This window comes from Hemitrygon akajei, unplaced genomic scaffold (genome assembly GCF_048418815.1).
Source record: "Hemitrygon akajei unplaced genomic scaffold, sHemAka1.3 Scf000053, whole genome shotgun sequence".
NCBI classification, from domain to species: domain Eukaryota; kingdom Metazoa; phylum Chordata; class Chondrichthyes; order Myliobatiformes; family Dasyatidae; genus Hemitrygon; species Hemitrygon akajei.
In genome coordinates, this window is record NW_027331939.1 from 2,918,386 (window position 1) to 2,940,179 (window position 21,794).

The following is a 21,794-nucleotide window of genomic DNA, read 5'->3' on the forward strand; positions in this document are numbered from 1 at the left end:
TTGATTAGTGATGATCATCTTGGCAGCTCGGTAGGTCGAATGTATGAGACAGTACACTGTTAAATGCAAAACCCTGAACAGTGTCGATGATCAGAGGAATCTCAGACTCCAAGGAGGCGGGACTATGACGTCAGTCACAGGCTGACAGCGCTGACTGTGGACTGAACCATAAGAGAGAGAGAGCGATCTGCAGACAGGCAGTCGGCCAGTCTAAAGAGAGAAAGAGAGAGACTGGAAAAGCTGATCGCTTCAGTTAGTCGCAGCTGAGGCTTGGAACTCTCCTCTGCCCACAAGAGTGGGTTGATCATCGGTACACGGAACCACGACGAACGTGTGTGGCTGTTACTTCGTATAATCCATAGGAGTGGATTGTGGAATATCTTGTGTTAACCCTTGCCTGGGTATGTTGTGTGGTAACCCCTGGAAGACGGTATTCCTGTGACAGGTCACTTTCGCTGATAACTCGTCTGTGACGGATTCAACGGATAAGAACGTCGTCGGCGGTTATTTTGAAGTAACGGCCTTTTCTCTACGTTTCACCCTGGATTACAAATATCTCTCTCCCATCATTTATTCCGTGGATTACTGAACATTCCTACTTTACCATCTCAAGACTCTGAGCTTTGTTCCCTCACGCTCGATAGTTTGGGAATTATATTTACACATATATACACATAACACTGTTAACTTTCCTTTATTTCATTAAGCTACTATAAGTAGATCCTAATAAAGAGAATGGTTTTAACCATCAAAACCAAACTCCAGTGCGAACTCCATTACTGCTGGTTCGTTTCTAAAATGTTACAGTTCGTAACACAGTTTTAAAAAACTAGTTAGCCCACATCTGGAGTGTTTCATACAGTTCTGGTCGCCCCCATTCTCGGAAGGATGTCGGGGCTTTGGACAGGGCGCAGAAGAGGTTTACCAGGACACTGTCTGGATTAGAGGGCATGAGCTATAACGAGAGGCTGGACAAACTTGTGTTGTTTTCTCCAGAGCGGCGCAGGCTGGGGTGAGACTGGATGGACGTTTATAAGATTAAGAGAGGAATGATCGAGTGGACAGACGATATATTTTTCCTGGGGGTTGAAATGTCTAATACATTTAAGGTGAGAGGAGATGTGAGCGGCAAGTTTGCTTCTATCCACAGACTAATGAGTAGCTGGAGTCTCTGCCTGGGTGGTGGGGGGGGGGCGGTGTCGCCAATCCTGACACGTAATCCCATTTGCCCCTCCCATTTATGGGCAGCATCTGCGTGTCTGTTTCCGAGGCCCCGCCTCCCGATGATGTAACAATCTCTTCGCGCATGTCCACAGTCTCCGGGTGGACGGTGTTTCCTCTCCGCTGAGAGCTGAAGTGGGTCGGCTGTGTGTTCGTGAAAGACTTTCGTCTCTTCCGTCAGGATCACTGTCTGCGGGCCGAAGATATCTCTTTCCCATCGCTGAGTATTGAGACCGATCCCGAGCGGGGAGATCCGATGTTGGCCGTGAGCCCTGAACTGTGGGCCAGGAATTCATTTGTTTCCAAACTATCTGGGCTCGTCAGAAATGTGTCGACTTCACTTAATCTGCATTGAACGATCCAAACCAGGAGCCCAGGCTGTCTGTTTTCACAGAATTGAAATGGAAGTCCCGCCGTCAGGTCACGTGAGGCTGTGAGCCACAGATTCGCCCCGCCCTCCGCTTTGTGACGCAAGATCACATGGTGTGATGTTGGCCGCTGAGTCTCATTAATTCCCCGAACTCGCCTCGTTTCCTGAGGCTCCTCACATTTGTCCTGGAGCTTTATGGCTGTTGTGTCTTCTCCCGGAGTGGGGTGGGTGAGAAAGGAGAACGTCCCAGGTTGTGGGGATCTTTGATTTCCCTGCCTGCTTTACCGAGGGACTGGGAAGTCCAGGGGGAGAATGGTTCGAGCCTCAGCTCCCCACAGTAGAGCTGAGCCATACATTACTCCTGCACGTTTATAGTCCAGCGACGGCGGTCGGTCCAGTATAGACAAGACAAGATCTGTATCCTAGGATCTGTAATACAAATTTCCTGAAATGGTGCTGTTTTCACCTGGAAATGGAGTGATAGTATAACAGTAAAGGAAGCACAACTTTTCCCTGTAAATTATCCTGGAACCGATTTGTCTGTTATTCCTGGAAATGTGTCCGGTGCAATTGTTGCTAATGAGGTTCACATGAATAATCTCAGGAAGGATCGGCGTCATGTATGAGGAGCATTTGACGGTTCTGGACCTGTGCTCAATGGAGTTCAGAGGGACGGTGGGGGTGGTGGAGAGATGTATGGTTAAGTAAACCTACCAAATGCTGAAAAGCCTGGATACAGTGGACATGGAGAGGATGTTTCCATTAGACAGAGAGTCTGTGATCTGACAGCACGGTCTCAGAATAAACTTGCTTCCCTTTAAAAGTGAGATGAGAAAATATTTTTGGCCAAAAGATGTCTGATATGTGGAACTTGTTGCCGCAGAATTTGTTTGAGGCTGCCGTTTGGGTCTATTTGTGAAGATTAATATACTGATGATTGCCGAGTAGTTTCAGGGTTACAGGAGGAAGGCAGGAATATGGTGTTGGATTAAAAATCAGCTATGATGGAATGGTTGAGTGGTGGAGCAGACCAGATAGATTGAATCACCTAATTCTGTTCCTGTGTCTTGTGTCTTACCATGACTGAATGATGGCTCCTTCTTATCCCGTATTGTTTTGTGATGTGTGAGGGACAATTAAAGATTATTCACTGAGATCATTATATTTGCCAACGTTTAAATTTCAGTGAGTTTTGTTCCTAGTAACATTAAGCAGAAATATTTGGTCCTCCTTTTCATTGTTAACGTGCTTCATTATCTTTCATGTTAACGTTAGTCCTGCAGTGAGAGACTTATTGGAAGAAAAACCACGACTGAAGACGAGGGAACAGCAACAAGTGAACCAGCCCGAGGATTGAGAGGGCCCATCTGACTCGGAGATTCCAGTGATTCAGTCGGGAGAAAGTTCGGTGAGTCTCATTTACTCAAACACTGGTCCTTTAGACATTACATACCTGTACAAAGGAAGGTAGGAAATAGTTGGGAGTAAGACAGAATGTGCCCAGAAGAACCAAGGAGATGGTGGTGGACTTTAGGAGACCTAGGCCTCATATGGAGCCAGTGATCATTAATAGAGAATGTGTGGAGCAGGTTAAGACCTACAAGTATCTGGGAGTGCAGTTAGACGAAAAGCTAGACTGGACTGCCAACACAGATGCCTTGTGCAGGAAGGCACAGAGTCGACTGTACTTCCTTAGAAGGTTGGCGTCATTCAATGTTTGTAGTGAGATGCTGAAGATGTTCTATAGGTCAGTTGTGGAGAGCACCCTCTTCTTTGTGGTGGCGTGTTGGGAAGGTGGCATTAAGAAGAGGGACGCCTCACGTCTTAATAAGCTGGTAAGGAAGGCGGGCTCTGTCGTGGGCACAGAACTGGAGAGTATAACAGCGAAGGGCGCTGAGTAGGCTACGGTCAATCATGGAAAACCCTGAACATTCTCTGCATAGCACCATCCAGAGACAGAGAAGCAGTTTCAGCGACAGGTTGCTATCGATGCAATGCTCCTCAGACAGGATGAAGAGATCACTACTCCCCAATGCCATTCGGCTTTACAATTCAACCGCCAGGAGTAAGATATGTTAAAGTGCCGGGGTTAGGACTGAGCTTAAGTTACCATTCAATGTATTTAAGTAGTTAAGTATTGTATGTAATTAGCTTTGCTACAATAAGTGTATGGGACATTGGAAAAAATGTTGAATTTCCCCATGGGGATGAATAAAGTATCTATCTATCTATCTATCAGTTATGCCAGTACCAGTCAGACACAGTTGTGAAGAAGCTCCCCACCCCAATATTCCCTTTAAACTTTTCACCCTTCACCCTTAACCCATGTCCTCTGGTTTTTTTACTCCCCTAGCCTCAGTGGAAAAAGCCTGCTTGCATTCACTCTATCTATACCCATCATAATTCTATACATCTCTATCAAATCACCCCTCATTCTCCTACGCTCCAGGGAATAAAGTCCTAACCTATTCAACCTTTCTCTGTAACTCAGTTTCTCAAGTCCCAGCAACATCCTTGTAAACCTTCTCTGCACTCTTTTGACCTTATTAATATTCTTCCTGTAATTCTGTGACCAAAACTGCACACAGTATTCCAAATTCCCCCTCACTAATGCAATATACAACCTCACCATTACATTCCAACTCTTATACTCAGTACTTTGATTTATAAAGGCCAATGTACCAAAAGCTCTCTTTACTACCCTATCTACATGTGATGCCACTTTTAGGGAATTTTGTATCAGTATTCCTAGATCCCTCTGTTCTAGTGCCCTTCTCAGTACCCTACCATTTACCTTGTATGTTCTACCTTGGTTTGATTTCCAAAGTGCAATACCTCACACTTGTCTGTATTAAACTCCATCTGCCATTTTTCCAGCTGGTTCAGATCCCTCTGCAAGCTTTGAAAACCTTCTTCACTGTGCACTACACCTCCAATCTTTGTATCATCAACAAATTTGCTGATCCAATTTACCAAATTATTATCCAGATCATTGATATAGATGACAAATAACAATGGACCCAGCATTGATCCCTGTGGTACACCACTAGTCACAGGCCTCCACTCAGAGTAGCAATCCTCCACTACCACTCTCTGACTTCTCCCATTCTCAATTCCCTATCAAATTTACTACCTCACCATGTATACCTAGTGACTGAATCTTTCTAACTAACCTCCGATGCGGGACTTTGTCAAAGGCCTTACTGAAGTCCATGTAGACAACATCCACTGCCTTGCCTTCATCCACTTTCCTTGTAACCACCTCGAAAATCTCTAATATATTTGTTAAACATTGCACAAAGCCATGTTGACTCTCCCTAATAAGTCCCTGTCTATCTAAATAATTGTCGATCCTATCTCTTAGTACTCCTTCCAATAATTTACCCATGACCGACATCAAACTTGCCAGACCATAATTTCCTGGATTACTTTTAGAGCCTGCTTTAAACAACAGAACAACATGAGCTATCCTCCAAATCTCTGGCACCTCACCCGTAGATAACGACTTTTAAATATATCTGCCAGGGCCCCTGCAATTTCAACACTAGTGTCCTTCAAGGTCCAAGGGAATACCCTGTCAGGTCCTGGAGATTTATCTACTCACCTCAAGATAGCAAGCACCTCCTCCTCTTCTAGCTGTATAGGTTCCATGACCTCAATACTTGTTTGCCTTATTTCCATTGACTCCATGCCAGTTTCCTTCGTAAATTCAGACACAAAAAAACCATTTAACATCTCCCCAATTTCTTTTGGTTCCATACATAGCCAACTGCTCTGATCTTCAAGAGGACCAATTTTATCCCATAACTATCCTTTTGCTATTAATATACCTGTGGAAGCTCTTACTATCCTTCACCTTGACTGCCAACGCTACCTCATGTCTTCTTTCAGCCCTCCTGATTTCTTCCTTAAGTATTTGTTTGCACTTTTTATACTACTCAAGTACCTTCTTTGCTCCCTGTTTCTTATACATGTCATACATCTCTCTCTTCTTTATCAGAGTTCCAATATCCATCGAGAACCAAGGTTCCTTATTCTTATACACTTTGCCTTTAATCCTGAGACTTTGTTCCCAGGGTGTCCTCTTGGGGCGTCCAGAAATGATTTCAGCTGGTGACAGCCCTGTTTTCCCCTGTGGGGTAACCCTCATGTGGAATCGGGCTAATGGTTGGACCTTCAACCAAGTGAGTCCAGTCTCCGTTGTTAGTCTGGCCAGTTTACTCTTCAGAGTGCCATTGGCTCTTTCCACTCTGCCAGCGGCCCGTGGGTGGTGTACACAGTGGAATTGTTGCTTGATAGCTAGTTTGTTACATCCTCCTTCATTTACTTTCACCATAAAGTGTGAGCCATTGTTGAACTCAGCATCTCTGGCAGGCCGTACCTGGGAATTATTTCCCTTAATAATACCTTCACAACAGTCACAGCAGTATTAATGGTAGTTGGAATAGCTTCAATCCATCTACTAAACACATCTATAATAACTAAGCAGTATCTATAGCAATGTACTCTAGGCAATTCAATAAAATCAACTTGCAGACACGAAAAAGGTCCACCTGGCAAGGGAGTCGTACCCGGTGTGCAGGGTACAGGATACCAACCATTCCCTCCTTTCCCAGGTGTGTACAATTATGTATATAATCGACCAGTATTGGTAAAAACTGTGTAGGAACACAAACCTGTCCCGATGGGGTGATCCAAAAACCTAGGTCAGGGTCTTTCTGGTACCCCCATCTGGGACCACAGTTTGTGCTCCTCCTCAGAGGTGTCCCCCTGAAAATTACGTACCTCCCACATGTCCGGGAAACCCGTTCTGCTTTAGTCATGGAGGGTTGCTTGACGGGAACGCGAGGAGGCTACAACTACTGAGGATTGTGCCACACTTTTCACTGTCTGATCTGCTAGAGCATTGTGTTTAGTGACACAGTCGGACATGCGTGTGTGGGCCGCACATTTCATAATAGCCAAAACTCGAGGTAGCTGTAGAGCGGTGAGTAAGTTGTTTACAATGGCGGCATTGCTAATGGGGTGGCCAGAGGAAGTCAGGAATCCCCATGTTCCCAGAGAGCCCCGTAGTCATGTACTATTCCAAATGCATAACGGGAGTCTGTGTAAACGTTCCCACTTTAGTCTTTTGCTGGGATACAGGCACAAGTCAGAGCAAACAGCTCAGCCTTCTGGGCAGAGACAGCTGCTTCAAAAGAAGCTTGCTGAACAATTTCACTGTCTGTCACTATCGCATAGCCAGAATATTGTTTCCCTACTGGATCCACAAAAGAGCTTCCATCCTAATAAAATTGCTTCCGGCTAGAGGGGGATATTGCAGAATGGATGGGAGAGTCTGTCCTTCCTTCACGGTGATCCGGACAGGGGGACAGTTGGTGCGACCGACTTCATGGCCTGAATTTGCTCAGAGATGGGGTACAGCGTCTTGGGATCGGTCAATATTAAAAGTGGGTCTCACCAAATGTCCCGCCTTCACCTCAGACTCCTTCCAGTATCGGAGTTGGACTGCAGCCAAGTCTTGCCAGTCTCCCTTGGTGCTGGAGGCTTGTTTCAGCAAGGTGTAGGTAATGAACTCTGGGCTCTTTGGCTTGAACCCAGGGCAAACACTAACAGTGGTATGGGGAACCACCATTTCTGTCTGTCACCAAAGGAAATCCAGAAATTCACCAGTAATGCACTGCCCACTTTTCCTTTAACCTCTCCAATCACCATGACTGGGAACTTCTGTACCTCGAGGGGTGCATAATATTGACTTTCCTCAGCTGAGCACCCCATAATGTCACAGCACAGAGTCACATGGGGGTCAACCACCGGCAGAAGGGGTTCAAACGCAGTGGAGTCCAGATTAAGTGCCCACCACTGGGGGGTCGGAAATTGGGAAGCTATCAGTTGTTCACCTGTCACAGGGTGACACCATTGCCTGTGCAGAGAATCTCGACTTCCAACAGACAGAGCAACTCTCTCCCTGCTGGATTACACCCCCGACTGCGGGGTGCTGACTGTAAATGAAACCACACACTGGTTCCCGTGGAATTCCACCTCCAGTGGCTGGTTATGTGAATACGTACATTCTGTGCCTTCGAACCCAGACAGAGTGAATGTTGCGTCTGATAACTGCAATCCCTTTTCCGATACTATTTCCCTATTGAGAGTGGTTGTAGTTGCCCCCATATCAATCATAAATGGAACTGGAATAGCAGCAACTGTCAATATTACATTGGGCTCTTCCTGAGGGGTGGTACTCACGGTAGGAAGCATCCTTGCTTGCCAATTTCTAAACGGGTTGTTGTCCCCACCTGTCCCTTGGTAGGTTGTTGTTCCCATTTCTGATCTGCAGATATAGCCCGCTCGCATCCTTCTTCCCACTGAACATATTCACCTTTAATATTCTTTTCATATCTTTTTATTATTATTATTCAAAAATAGCACAAGTGCATCGAAGTAACAACACTTACAATGCCTCATAAAAGAGGAAATTATCTTGAGGATTGAAAATTTTGTGAATTTTTAAAAAAAAGAAAAGTGAGGGGAAAAAAGAAGAAACCCATTGGAGGTACAACCCCAGAGCCATGCGTCATACAAAAAGCTTCTAAAAATAAACATCAAACCGCCAAAAAGAAAGAAAAGATATATCAAAAAAGTTTACATTTAGATCGTGGAGGAAATCTATCAGTTAACTGAAATGATAATAACGAGCAGATTAGCCCCATCTCTTCTCAAAATCAAATAAAGGTACAAAGGTTCGACTTCTAATTTTCTCCAAGACACAGCATCACCTGAGACATTTGAGACAATGAGACCATTGTGACAAAGTAGGAGCTGATATATCCTTCCATTTCAACAAGGTGGCCCTCCTAGCTATCAATGTAACAAACATGTTGGTCAGACACAGAAATACCATGGATATTTTGAGGAATTATTCCAAAAAGCATAGTCAATTTATTAGGTAGTAAATTGATTCTGAGTGCTTTAGAAATTGTCGAAAAGACTGACTTCCAAAACTGTTTTAATATAGAACATGACCAGAACATATGTGTCAGGGTGGCTATCTCATTTTTACATCTATCACAATACTTGTCAACATTGGGAAATATTTTCGGAAGTCTCTCCTTCGTCAAATGGTAACAATGTACAATTTTAAATTGAATCAGTGAATGACTAGCACAGATCGAAAAAGAGTTAACAAACTTCAGAATCCATGTCCAATCCTCCCATATAAAAGGGAAATTGAGTTCCTTCTCCCAATCCAAAGTATTGGGATCTATGATTGGGATCTAAATCCCAATCCCAATCTTAAGTAAAGGACACTTATCCCTTTGTAATAATAAATTATAAATTCTTCCAATAGAACCTTTCAACGAGGGGTTCATATTCATAATAGTATCTAACAAATCAGCCTCCAATATGTAAGGAAAATTACTTAAATATTTTTGTAAAAAATGTCTAACTTGAAGATATTGTAAAAAATGTGAATATAAGAGAGAATACTTATCGACAAATTGTTCAAAAGACATCAATCGGCCTTCTTTAAATAAATCCAAAAAACAATTAATACCTTTATTTTTCCAAAGTAAAAAAAATTGGAACACTCCAAGAAGGTTTACAAAAGTAATTATGATAAATTATACTACAAAGTTTAACTTTTTTACGATTAAAAAAAATTGCGGAACTGGATCCAAATTTGTAAAGAGTGCTTAACCACAGGATATAGGTTTAAATTAGGAACTTTAGCTAATTGTATAGGTAGAGTAACTCCTAATAACGAATTTAAATAAAACTGTTTCACAGCTCTCAGTTCCTGGTCTACCCAGATTGGCTGTTCATTCTTATCAACCCAATATAACCAGAAGGACATACACCGCGTTACCAGCCCAATAATACATTCATAGATTAGGCAAAGTGAGACCACCATCCTTTTTCAACTTTTGCAAATGACATTTACCAATTCTTGGTCTTTTATTATCCCAAATAAATGATAGAATAATAGAATCAATCCGATCAAATAACTTCTTAGTAAACAAAAACAGGAATATTCTGAAATAAATATAAAAATTTTGTTGGCCGGAAGCAGACACTTTGCTTGCTTCTTCTGGAATAATCCCAAAAATTGCTGTAAGTGGATTAGGTTGAACATCCACATCTATAACTTTAGATAATATTCCAAACACATCCCTCCAAAAATTGTTTAAACTTACACATGACCAGAACATATGAGTTAGAGTAGCCACTTCTGCATTACATCTGTCACAAATAGGGCTTATATTAGAAAAAATATGCACCAATTTATCTTTGGACATATGGGCCCTGTGTACTATCTTAAACTGAATTTAGATATGGCGTGTGCAGATAGCTGAATTATTGACTAAATAATAAAGTTTACTCCACTGATTATCTGAAAGTGAATGTTGAAGTTGTACTTCCCAGGTGCGTTGAACCCTGTCATTAGGCGACATGCGAGCATTCATTAACTGTTTATAAAGGATTGCTATGAATTGTTTTTGAAAAGGTTTAAACTGAAAAATAGCATAAGCCAAATTTAAAGAGCAGGCTGAGGGGTAAATTGGTAAAAAATTGCGTAAAAAATTCCCAACCTGTAAATATTTGAAAAATGTGTATTAGAGATATCATATTTGTCCATTAACTGTGAAAAAGACATTAAACACTCTTGTAAAAACAAATCTTAAAAAGTCCACTAAAGGAGGAAAATTGGCTTTATAAAGATCCTGATATTTTTTAGTAATTATAACACCTAAATATCTAAAAGAATCCATAACTTTAAAAGGAATATTATCATATATAGAGACAGATTCATTTAAAGGAAGTAATTCACTTTTACTAAAATTTATTTTATATCCTGAAAGGTCTCCAAATTTGTCATATAATTTTAGCAAAGCAGGAATAGATTATTCAGGCTTGGATATACATATCATTAAATCATCAGTGTAAAGAGAGATCTTGTGCATGGCCTCATTCACAAAAATCCCATGAATATTTTCGGCTTCACAAAGAGCAATAGCAAGGGGCTCTAATCTTAAGTTACATAACAAAGGACTTAATGGGCAACCTTGGCTTGTCCCCTGTGATAGCTGAAAAAAGGAGACCTACAGTTATTAGTGACAACAGTAGCAATAGGAGCTTTATATATCATTTTAATCCAATTATTAAAATTAATACAAAAACAAAATTTTTCTAAAGTATTAAATAAATATTTCCATTGGATTCAATCAAATGCTTTTTCAGCATCCAAAGATATAAGGCATTGTGGAGTTTTAGAAGAAGGTGAATGTATAATGTTAAATAATCTCCGAACATTTGAGAAAGAAAAATGACCCTTTATAAAGCCTGTTTGATCTTTAAAAATGACTTTACCCAAAATACTCTCCAATGGATTGGCCATCATCTTTAAGTGAATCTTAGCTTCAACATTCAATAATGAAATACGTCTGTATGAGGCAAAATCAAAAGGATCTTTATCCTTTTTGAGAATTAAAGAAATAGAAGCTTCATAAAAAGTAGAGGGTAAATCACTTTTCACAAAAGATTCTTTAAACATCTCCAACATGTATGGAGAAAGCAATTTTCCAAATTTTTAATAAAATTCTACAGGATAACTGGCAAGTCCCGGGGCCTTACCAGTTTGCATTGAGAAAATAGCTTTATGAATTTTGGATTCAGTAATTTAGGCATCCAGAGTTTTTTGATCCTCAACAGAAATTTTAGGAAAAGCAATCGTTCGTAAAAAAAAAACATTCATTTCAGAAGAGTCCACTGGACATTGAGATTTATAAAGTTCAGTATAAAAGTCTTGAAAAATCTTATTAATTTCTTCATAATCCTGAGCCAGGGTACCATCTTTTCTACGAATTTTCAAAATTTGCCTCTTGGCTCCAGCTCATTTTAATTGAGATGCATGTAGTTTATTATTTTTATCTCCAAACATATAAAATTGGGTCTTTAACTTAAGTAGATAACCTTCAATTGAATGAGTTAATAATAGGTTATATTATGATTGAAGTTCCACCCTTTTTTTAAATGTCAATATTAGGGGAAGTCACATAGATATTATCTAAATCTTTAATTTGTTTTGAAATTTTATCTAATTTTGCTTTAGTCTGTTTTTTAAGTTTAGTTGAATAAGAAATAATCTGACCACATAAAAATGCTTTGAATGTATCCAATATAATTAATTTAGACATACCTCCTATATCATTAAAAAGTAAAAAATTCTTTTATCTGGCTTTCGATAAAACTGATAAAGTCAGAGCTTTGCAATAAAGTCTGAGACATGTGCCATGGTGGACGGCCAAAAATGTCATCGTCAAATTCAAAGGACAAACTCAAAGGCGCATGATCAGGTATAGCAATAGCGTCATATTCACAGTTTTTAACATTAGGCAAAAGACAGGGATCAACTATAATATAATCAATCCTTGAATATATTTCATAAACATGGAAAGAAAAAAAATATTCTCTGTTATCAGGGTGTAAATGCCTCCATAATTCGATCAACCCAAAATTGGTCAAAAAAGAGTTAATAACTGACGCAAAATGATTTGTAAGTCGTTGATTAGTTGAGCTCTTATCAATCATAGGATTTAAGCAACAGTTTAAAAACCCCACCCATTAACAACATATACTCATTTAAATCTGGCAGTAAAGCAAATATTTTTTTTTAAAAAGCAGGATCATCTAAATTAGGACCATACAAATTAACCAAAACAACCTTTCTATTACAAATCACTCCTTTAACAATTAAAAATCTACCATTAGAATCTGACTCAATATCCTCTTGAGTAAATATATTAGATTTAATAAAGATAGACACACCCTTAGTTTTGCTCTGAGAAGTAGCATGGAGTTGTTTTCCATTCCACCAGCGAAAAAATCTATTCTGATCTCCTGCCTTGATATGCGTCTCCTGAGCAAAAATTATATCAGGTTGGAATCGATTAATAATTTGAAGTCTTTTTTGTTTAATAGGATAATTCCAACCACGTATATTCCAAATTATTACATTAATCCATTTAACTGCCATACTATAATTTTATTCTAATTTACTTTATACATGCGCAGAACACATACCAATACGGGATTATCAAAGATGGCAGTGATGAAGAATAAAGCCATATAGAAAACACGCATGCTCTGGAACCACCCAATGGGAAAAAACTCCTAACTCTAAACCCACCCACCCTCCAAAAAGCCTGAAAAAACGGCAAGTGAACTAAGATAGATGCGAAGACATGGGCCACTCTGTTGGTCTCGTCTCTGCCTCCCCCCAGCCAGTACATAAAATATATAAAATGACCTTGCAAGAAAGACAGTAAAGTCTCAACAAAGGAGAGTCTTTACATTCTATCATGTGTTAAACAGAAAAAGAACCAGAACAATATAATCTCTTAGAGAGAAAAACCAGCCCCATCTTAAGTTTAGCTCTAAATCCCTAAGAAAACTTTAAATTCAGTTATAGGGTGCTATAATAAAACAGATTTAAAAAAGTTAATAGTATACTTAACTGCACTGAATTGATAGAAATATTAATTAGTAAAATCATAGTAACTTAACCCTCCCAGATAAATATATAAAAAGAAACCCTGTTGGTAGAAAAAAAGACTACCAGTTAGTAATTTAAGAAATAACAACAAAAATCAAACCAAATATTAGATAAAATGAACAAATCCTTTTATCCTCTTTTCTCAGTCAAATATGTAATTAACCATTTAAACAGTCAAACTTGATCAACAAACCAGTTGCAAATCTGACTTTTTAAAGCATAATTTAGCAAGCAAACCACATATGGACAATATGCAAAAGCTTTGTTGAGAAAATCCTTCATTACCCATTACAGGGCTGCTACATAGGTTGTGTGAGAGTGCAGATGAACTCGATCAAACCCAGGGGAGATCAAAGTACTTATCAACAGTGATTTGCTAGCTGTGAAAACGATTACCTCTCTGTATAAAATTCACTGTACACATGTCACTGAGTTAAAAAAAAGTGCACAGTACATGATTTATGTGCACACTGGTCATTACAAATTAGAGGGGACATTGGTGGGAAGGTGGTGAGAACTCCAGCGTCCCTGATGTCCTCACCTACAAGATGTGCACCCTGCACGTTAAGGAGTTGGAACCTGAAATGGATGAATTCCGGATCATCCAGGAGTTGGAGGGGGTGATAGATATGACATGAAGAGAGGTGAGTTACACCCAAGGTGCTGGACACAGGAAACTGGGAGAGAGTCAGGAAGGGGAATGAGGTTAAATAGCCATTGCAGAGTACTCTAGTGCCCATCAAACACAACAAAAGGTAGACCACTGTAGAAACTGGTGGTGAAGGGGATTACCTGACAGAGAAAAGTCAAAGGGGTGATAGGTGATTCATTAGTTAGGGGAACAGAACAAGAGGGGACTGATATCCAAGTGGTAAGGCATGCTAGTGCTAGTGTGGGTGGAGCGGGTGATGTGGTTAAAATAAACTGCAAGGGGAATGGGAGCCAGAATGACCAAACAGAGACCTAACGGAGATGGGAGTAGACTCTCACATGGTGGATTGGATAGTGGACTACTTGACAGATAGATGTGCGGTTGGGAGACTGTAGGTCTGACACGGTGGTCAGCAGCACAGGGGCGCCGCAGGAAACCGTACTCTCTCCGGTCCTGTTCACCCTGTACACATCAGACTTCCAATATAACTCGGAGTCCTGCCATGTGCAGAAGTTCGCTGATGACACGGCCATAGTGGGGTGTGTCAGGAATGGACAGGAGGAGGAGTATAGGAAACTGATACAGGACTTTGTGATATGGTGCAACTCAAACTACCTGCGTCTCAATATCACCAAGACCAAGGAGATGGTGGTGGACTTTAGGAGATCTAGGCCTCATATGGAGCCAGTGATCATTAATGGAGAATGTGTGGAGCAGGTTAAGACCTACAAATATCTGGGAGTACAGTTAGACGAGAAGCTAGACTGGACTGCCAACACAGATGCCTTGTGCAGGAAGGCACAGAGTCGACTGTACTTCCTTAGAAGGTTGGCGTCATTCAATGTCTGTGGTGAGATGCTGAAGATGTTCTATAGGTCAGTTGTGGAGAGCGCCCTCTTCTTTGCGGTGGCGTTTTGGGGAGGAAGCATTAAGAAGAGGGACGCCTCACATCTTAATAAGCTGGTAAGGAAGGCGGGCTCTGTCGTGGGCAAAGTACTGGATAGTTTAACATCGGTAGCTGAGCGAAGGGCGCTGAGTAGGCTACGGTCAATTATGGATAACTCTGAACATCCTCTACATAGCACCATCCAGAGACAGAGAAGCAGTTTCAGCGACAGGTTACTATCGATGCAATGCTCCTCAGACAGGATGAAGAGGTCAATACTCCCCAATGCCATTAGGCTTTACAATTCTACCGCCAGGACTTAAGAACTTTTTAAAAGCTATTATTAATGCTTTTTGAGATAGTGATTTAGATGTATATCATATTTTTTACTGAATTAAGTAGTGTATGTAATTAGTTTTGCTACAACAAGTGTATGGGACATTGGAAAAAATAAGTTGAATTTCCCCATGGGGATGAATAAAGTATCTATCTATCTATCTATCTATCAGATAATGGAGAGGGTGAATTGAATTGAATTGACTTTATTAGATACATACTTCATAAACATGAGGAGTAGAAATCTTTATGTTATGTCTCCATCTAAATGTGCAATGTGTAATTTATGGTCATTTATAATAGATAGTTTGTACATAGGACAGTCAATATAACATTGAAATGCAATTGTATCAGCATGAATTAATCAGTCTGATGGCCTGGTGGAAGATGATGTCCCGGAGCCTGTTGGTCCTTTTGCTGTGGTACCGTTTCCTGGATGGTGACAGCAGGAACAGTTTGTGGTTGTGGTGAATTTGGTCCCTGATATCCTTTGGGCCCTTTTTATACACCTGTCTGTGTAAATGTACTGAATAGTGGAAAGTTCACCACTACAGATGTGCTGGGCTGTCCGCAACACTCTCTGCAGTTTCCTGCAATTAAGGGAAGTACAATTTCCATACCAGGCAGTGATGCAGCCAGTCAGGATGCTCTCAATTGTGTCCCTGTAGAAAGTCCTCAGGATTTTGGTCCCCATCCCCAACTTTTTCAACTATCTGAGGTGAAGGAGGTACTGCTGTGCTCTTTTCACAACACAGCCGTATGTACAGACAATGTAAGGTGCTTGGTGATGTTTATGCCGAGGAACTTAAAGCTGTTCACCTTCTTAACCCCAGATCCATTGATGTCAATAAGGGTTATCCTGTCTCCATTCCTCCTGTTGTCCACAATCAGCTCCTTTGTTTTTGTGACAATGATGGAGGGTTTGTTTCCTTGACACCAGTCAGGTGTTCAGATCATAGATTCAGCAGTTAGATGGTTGAGCCTGGTGCGATGAATGTGCTGAGCTGTATATATCACAATGCAAGAAGCATCGTAGGAAAGCCAGATGAGCTCAGGACAAGGAATTATGATATTGTAGCCAATATTGGGACTTGGTTGCAGCCAGAAGTGTGAGGGATTTAGAGGAACAAATTTGTAGAGAGATTGCAGACCATGCCAATAAAAAAAAAGGTTGATTCAATAAGTGATTTTAACTTTCCATATATTGACTGGGACTCCTACACTGTAAAAAGACTAGATGGGGTAGAGTCTGTCAAATGTGCCCTTAATCAGTACGTAGAATTCCTGATGTAGAAGTGTGCAATAAGCTGTTAGGAAATGATCCAGGGTGGTGACAGAATTTGTGATCATAATGCCATGAGATTCAAAGTAAATATGGAAAAAGAGAGGTCTGGACCATGGGTTGAGATTCTAAATTGGAGAAAGGTCAATTTTGATGTTATCAGAAAGGATCTGACAAGTGTGGTTTGGGACAGGTTGATTCCTGGCAAAGGAGTACCTGTAAGTGGGAGGCCTTCAGATGTGAATTTTTGAGGATGCAGAGTTTGTATGTGGCTGCCAAAATGAAAGTTGAAAGGTAACTGGTCCAGCGAACCTTGCTTTTGAAGAGAAATTGAAGCCTCGTATATTTTGTTCCTCTAAATGCCTCAGACTGTTGGGGTGCTACTGAGACCCATTAATGACTACAAGTCATGATTCCACGCACTGAGCTCATCTGAATATTTTTGTTGTCTTCTTTTGGTTTCTCAAAGCTTCCGAATAGTTTTTGTTCTTTTGTTTGCCCTCTCTTTGACATTTATGTTGGCTTTGGCTTCTCATTTTAGCCACAGTTGTGTCCTCCTGTCTTTCTAATGCTTCCACTTCTGTGGAATCACTCAGGCCCCGAATTGCTCCAGAAACCCCAGCCACTGCTGCTCAATTGTAACTCCTACCCTTTCCCTTCCAAACAAGTTTGGCCAGCTTCTCTGCCATAGAAACATGGAGAAGTTCAGTAAAGAAACAGGCTATTTGTCCCATCTAGTCAATGCCAAAAAAGCATTTAAACTTGCAGTGCGATCTGGACCAACTGGCAAAATGGTTTGAGAAATGGAAAAAGGAATTTAATGCAGACAAGTGTGAGTTGTTGCAATTTGGTCTGACCTGCCAAGGGAGGTCTTTCACAGTGACTGGTCGGGCACGGAGGAGTGTTGTAGAAGAAAGGGACCTCTTGTAGAAGAAAGTCCTTAATTCACTGAAAGTGGTATCACAGTTAGATAGAGATGGAAGGGAAGATTTTAGCCTAATGGCCTTCATGAACAAAAATACTGACAACAATAGATGGATGTTATGTTGACTTGTAGAAGACATTGGTGAGGCCTAATTTGGAGTACTGAGTGCAGTTTTGGTCACCAGCCTACAGGAAAGATGTAAAGACTTTGAAAGAGTTCAGAGAAAATTCACAAGGATGTTGCCAGGTCTGGAGTACTTGGGTTATAAGGAAAGATTGAACAGGTCAGGACTTTATTCCTTGGAGTGTAGGAGATTGAGGGGAGATTTGATTGATGGGGTGGGAGTACAACCAGAGGCCATGGGTTAAGGGTGAAAGGTGAAATGTTAAGGGGATCATGAAGGGAAACTTCTTCACACAGACAGTCATCCGGGTGTGGAATGAGCAGCCAGCACAAGTGGTGCATGCGAGCTCAATTTCAACATTTAAGAGGTTCATGTAGGTACCTGGATGGTAGGGGTGTGGGAGTGGGCAGATTAAATAGTTCACCACAGACTAGATGGCCCAAAGGGCATGTTTCTGTGTTGTAATTTTCTACAAGAATGTAAAATATTACAAAAATTCACTCTGTCTTTTTAACAGCTGTGCGGACCAGCCATTCACCTCAACAGGATTTTTTTATATGGCATTAAAACTGTGGCACTTTAAGTTAATAATACATAAAAGAAAATCCCAGATGCACATCAAGAAAGACTAATTGCGTGAGACTGTTTCGGTTACTGTGGGGCCAGGCACCCATGCAGCTCAGCAGGAACAGGGAATAATACCAATGGAGAGAGTCCAACTCTGCCAAGGTACAAATTGGAGATGACAGAAATGCCCCATTCTTATAGAAACAGGAAGAGCATCAGGGAATTGATGGTCATTCCAGATACCAGCACTCTGCCCAGTCAGGAGATGATTTCTCTGTCCAACTTGGGTAGAACCTCACTGTAACAGTGTGATACCAGATCAAACCTTGGTAACTCAAGTAATCTCATCTGAAATGTTGTCTTACACCCATTGATGGATTTTGTAAATCTTTTTACAGGTTAAAAACAAGAAAGAATTTGTCTCCAGGAAGTTCAAACACGGCACACCAGTTTTGTTGTCTCTGTCCAGATATTTAAGAAGTGGAGCATGGGATTCAATCGACCATCCTTCCTGCTCAAACTGTGGGGAGGGATTCACTCGGTCATTTGACCAACTGGCAACCCGTCATTTTACACAGGAGAAAGGTTGTTCACATGCTGAAACAGTGTGAATGGATTCATTCGGTTATCACAATTGAAGGTACATCAGCAAGTTCACACTGGGCAAGGCCATTCACCTGTTCTGTGTGTGAGAAAGGATTCAGTCAGTCTTCCCACCTGTGGACACACCAGTCAGTTCACTCTGGGCAAAGGCTGGTGATCTGCTGAATATCTGAGAAAGGATTCACTCAGTCATCTGACCTAATGGCACACCAGCGTGTTCACACTGGGGAGAGGCTGTTCACTTGCTCAGTCTGTGAGAAGAGATTCACTCAGTCATCCCACCTACACAGTCACCAGCGAGTTCACACTGGGGAGAAGCCATTCACCTGCTCAGTCTGTGGGAAGGGATTCACTCAGTCATCCACCCTACAGAGTCATCAGCGAGTTCACACTGGAGAGAGGCCATTCATCTGCTCAGAGTGTGGGAAGGGATTCACTCGGTCATCCCAACTACTGACACACCAGCATATTCACACTGGGGAGTGGCCTTTCCCGTGCTCAGAATGTGGGAAAGGATTCACTAAGTCATCCACCTTACTGGTACATCAGCGAGTTCACACTGGGGAGAAGCCATTCAGCTGCTCAGTCTGTGGGAAGAGATTCATTCAGTCATCCTACCTGCAGAGTCATCAGCGAGTTCACACCGGGGAGAAGCCGTTCAGCTGCTCAGTCTGTGGGAAGAGATTCACTCAGTCATCCCACCTACAGAGTCATCAGCGAGTTCACACCGGGGAGAGGCCGTTCACCTGCTCAGACTGTGGTAAGAGATTCACTCAATCTTCCATCCTACATAGTCATCAGCGAGTTCACACTGGGGAGAGGCCGTTCACTTGCTCAGAATGTGGGAAGAGATTCAGTGATTCATCCAGCCTACAGAAGCATCAGCGAGTTCACACTGGGGAGAAGCCGTTCACCTGCTCAGAATGTGGGAAGCGATTCAGTGATTCATCCAGCCTACAGAAGCATCAGCGAGTTCACACTGGGGAGAAGCCATTCACCTGCTCAGAATGTGGGAAGAGATTCACTCAGTTATCCCAACTACAGAGACATCATCGAGTTCACACTGGGGAGAAGCCATTCACCTGCTCAGTCTGTGGGAAGAGATTCACTGATCCATCCACCCTACTGAGTCATCAGCGAGTTCACACTGGAGAGAGGCCATTCACCTGCTCAGAGTGTGGGAAGGGATTCACTCGGTCATCCCAACTACTGGCACACCAGCAAGTTCACACTGGGGAGTGGCCTTTCACCTGCTCAGAATGTGGGAAACTATTCACTAAGTCATCCACCTTACTGGTACATCAGCGAGTTCACACTGGGGAGAAGCTGTTCATCTGCTCAGTCTGTGGGAAGGGATTCACTGACTCTTCCACCCTACAGAGACATCAGCGAGTCCACACTGGGGAGAAGCCATTCACCTGCTCAGAATGTGGGAAGAGATTCACTCAGTCATCCCACCTACTGGCACACCAGTCAGTTCACACTGGGGAGAAGCCGTTCACCTGCTCAGAATGTGGGAAGAGATTCGCTCACTCATCCAACCTACATAGTCATCAGCGAGTTCACACTGGGGAGAAGCCATTCACCTGCTCAGAATGTGGGAAGAGATTCACACACTCTTCCACCCTTCAGAGACATCAGCGAGTTCACACTGGGGAGAAGCCATTCACCTGCTCAGAATGTGGGAAGGGATTCACTCAGTCATCCCACCTACTGGCACACCAGTCAGTTCACACTGGGGAGAGGCTGTTCACCTGCTCAGACTGTGGGAAGGGATTCACTCAGTCATCCAACCTACAGAGACATCAGCAAGTTCACACTCGGGAGAAGCCATTCACCTGCTCAATCTGTGGGAAAGGATTCACTCAGTCATCCCAACTTCTGGAACACAAGTCAGTTCATAGTGGGGAGTGGCCATTGTTATGAATCCCTTGGTTTCCTTTGATATGGACTGTCATTTTAAGAGAGATTAAGAAGGTGAATCAGTCTGACTTGCAGCTTGTTTAGTTTTAATTGAGGACACAGACACTCAGAGTCAGACGGAGACGGATGAAAAATGGAAGGATTGAAACCAGGGAAGTAGTGGCCAAAGGTCACTGTTTAGAACTTTCCTATGCCTGCAAGGGTGGGTTAATTATCCACTATCCATTATCCATACATCGAATGTGTGGTTGTCACCTCATTTAACCCATAGGAGTGGATCTGATTTGGGATATCCTGTGGAGACCACTTATGTGTTAACTCTTGCCTGGGTATGAGGTGGTCATTCATTTGAAGATGATAGCCCTCATGACAAGTCACTTTCGGTGATAATTCGTATGTAGATTTGTAAAGATGACGGATAAAATCTACAGCAACTGTTCTCTCATTTTAACACTGTGGAACCTGTATAACAGACAGATGGACAGACGTACTTTATTGATCCTGAGGGAAATTGAGTTTCGTTACAGCCACACCAACCAAGAATAGTGTAGAAATATAGCAATATAAAACCATCAATAATTAAATAATAATAAGTTAATCTTTGCAAGTTGAAATAAGTCCAGGACCAGCTTATTGGCTCAGGGTGTCTGACACTCGGAGGGAGGATTTGAAAAGTTTGATGGCCACAGGCAGGAATGACTTCCTGTGACGCTCAGTGTTAGAGCTCGGTGGAATGAGTCTCTGGCTGAATGTACTCCTGTGCCTAACTAGTACATTATGGAGCAGATGGGAGCCATTGTCCAAGAGAGTCAGAGAGTCCAGTTCCACCCCCACAACATCACTGGCCTTACGAATGAGTTTGTTGATTCTGTTGGTGTCTGCTACCCTCAACCTTCTTCCCCAGCACACAGCAGCAAACATGATAGCACTGGTCACCACAGCCTCGTAGAACATCCTCACCATCGTCTGGCAGATGTCAAAGGACCTCAGTCTCCTCAGGAAATAGAGACGGCTCTAACCCTTCTTGTAAACAGCCTGAGTGTTCTTTGAGCAGTCCAGTTTATTGTCAATTTGTATCCCCAGGTATTTGTAATCTTCCACCATGTCCACACTGACCCCTTGGATGGAAACAGGGGTCACCGGTGCCTTAGCCCTCCTCAGGTCCACCACCAGCTCCTTAGTCTTTTTCACATTAAGCTGCAGATGATTCTCCTCGTACCATGTGACAAAGATTTCCACCATAGCTCTGCACTCAGCCTCATCTCCCTTGCTGTTCGACATAACTGCCTTCTCTCGACATTTACCCTGAATTACAAATATCTCTCTCATCACCTATTTTGTGGATGAA

The 21,794-nt window shown here is 42.0% G+C and overlaps 1 protein-coding gene across 2 annotated transcripts; it reads left to right on the top strand.

Moving 5' to 3' along the window:
* Nucleotides 1-1,316: 1,316 nt before the first annotated feature.
* LOC140721275 (uncharacterized) lies at nt 1,317-21,124 on the top strand. 2 transcript variants are annotated; one of them, XM_073036124.1, is made up of 3 exons: nt 1,317-1,815; nt 2,867-2,999; nt 18,319-21,124. In XM_073036124.1, the coding sequence occupies exon 3, from the start codon at nt 18,725-18,727 to the stop codon at nt 20,447-20,449; it is 1,725 nt and encodes a 574-aa protein (XP_072892225.1). In that variant the 5' UTR covers nt 1,317-1,815; nt 2,867-2,999; nt 18,319-18,724; the 3' UTR covers nt 20,450-21,124. The 2 variants fall into 2 exon arrangements, with proteins under 2 accessions (XP_072892225.1, XP_072892226.1); XM_073036125.1 differs by having other exon boundaries at nt 1,317-1,704.
* The last annotated feature ends 670 nt before the right edge of the window (nt 21,125-21,794 follow it).

Bases quoted from the DNA above. Each gene is read 5' to 3' on its own strand.
- LOC140721275 (XM_073036124.1), top strand. From the start codon at position 18,725: ATGGCACACCAGCGTGTTCACACTGGGGAGAGGCTGTTCACTTGCTCA.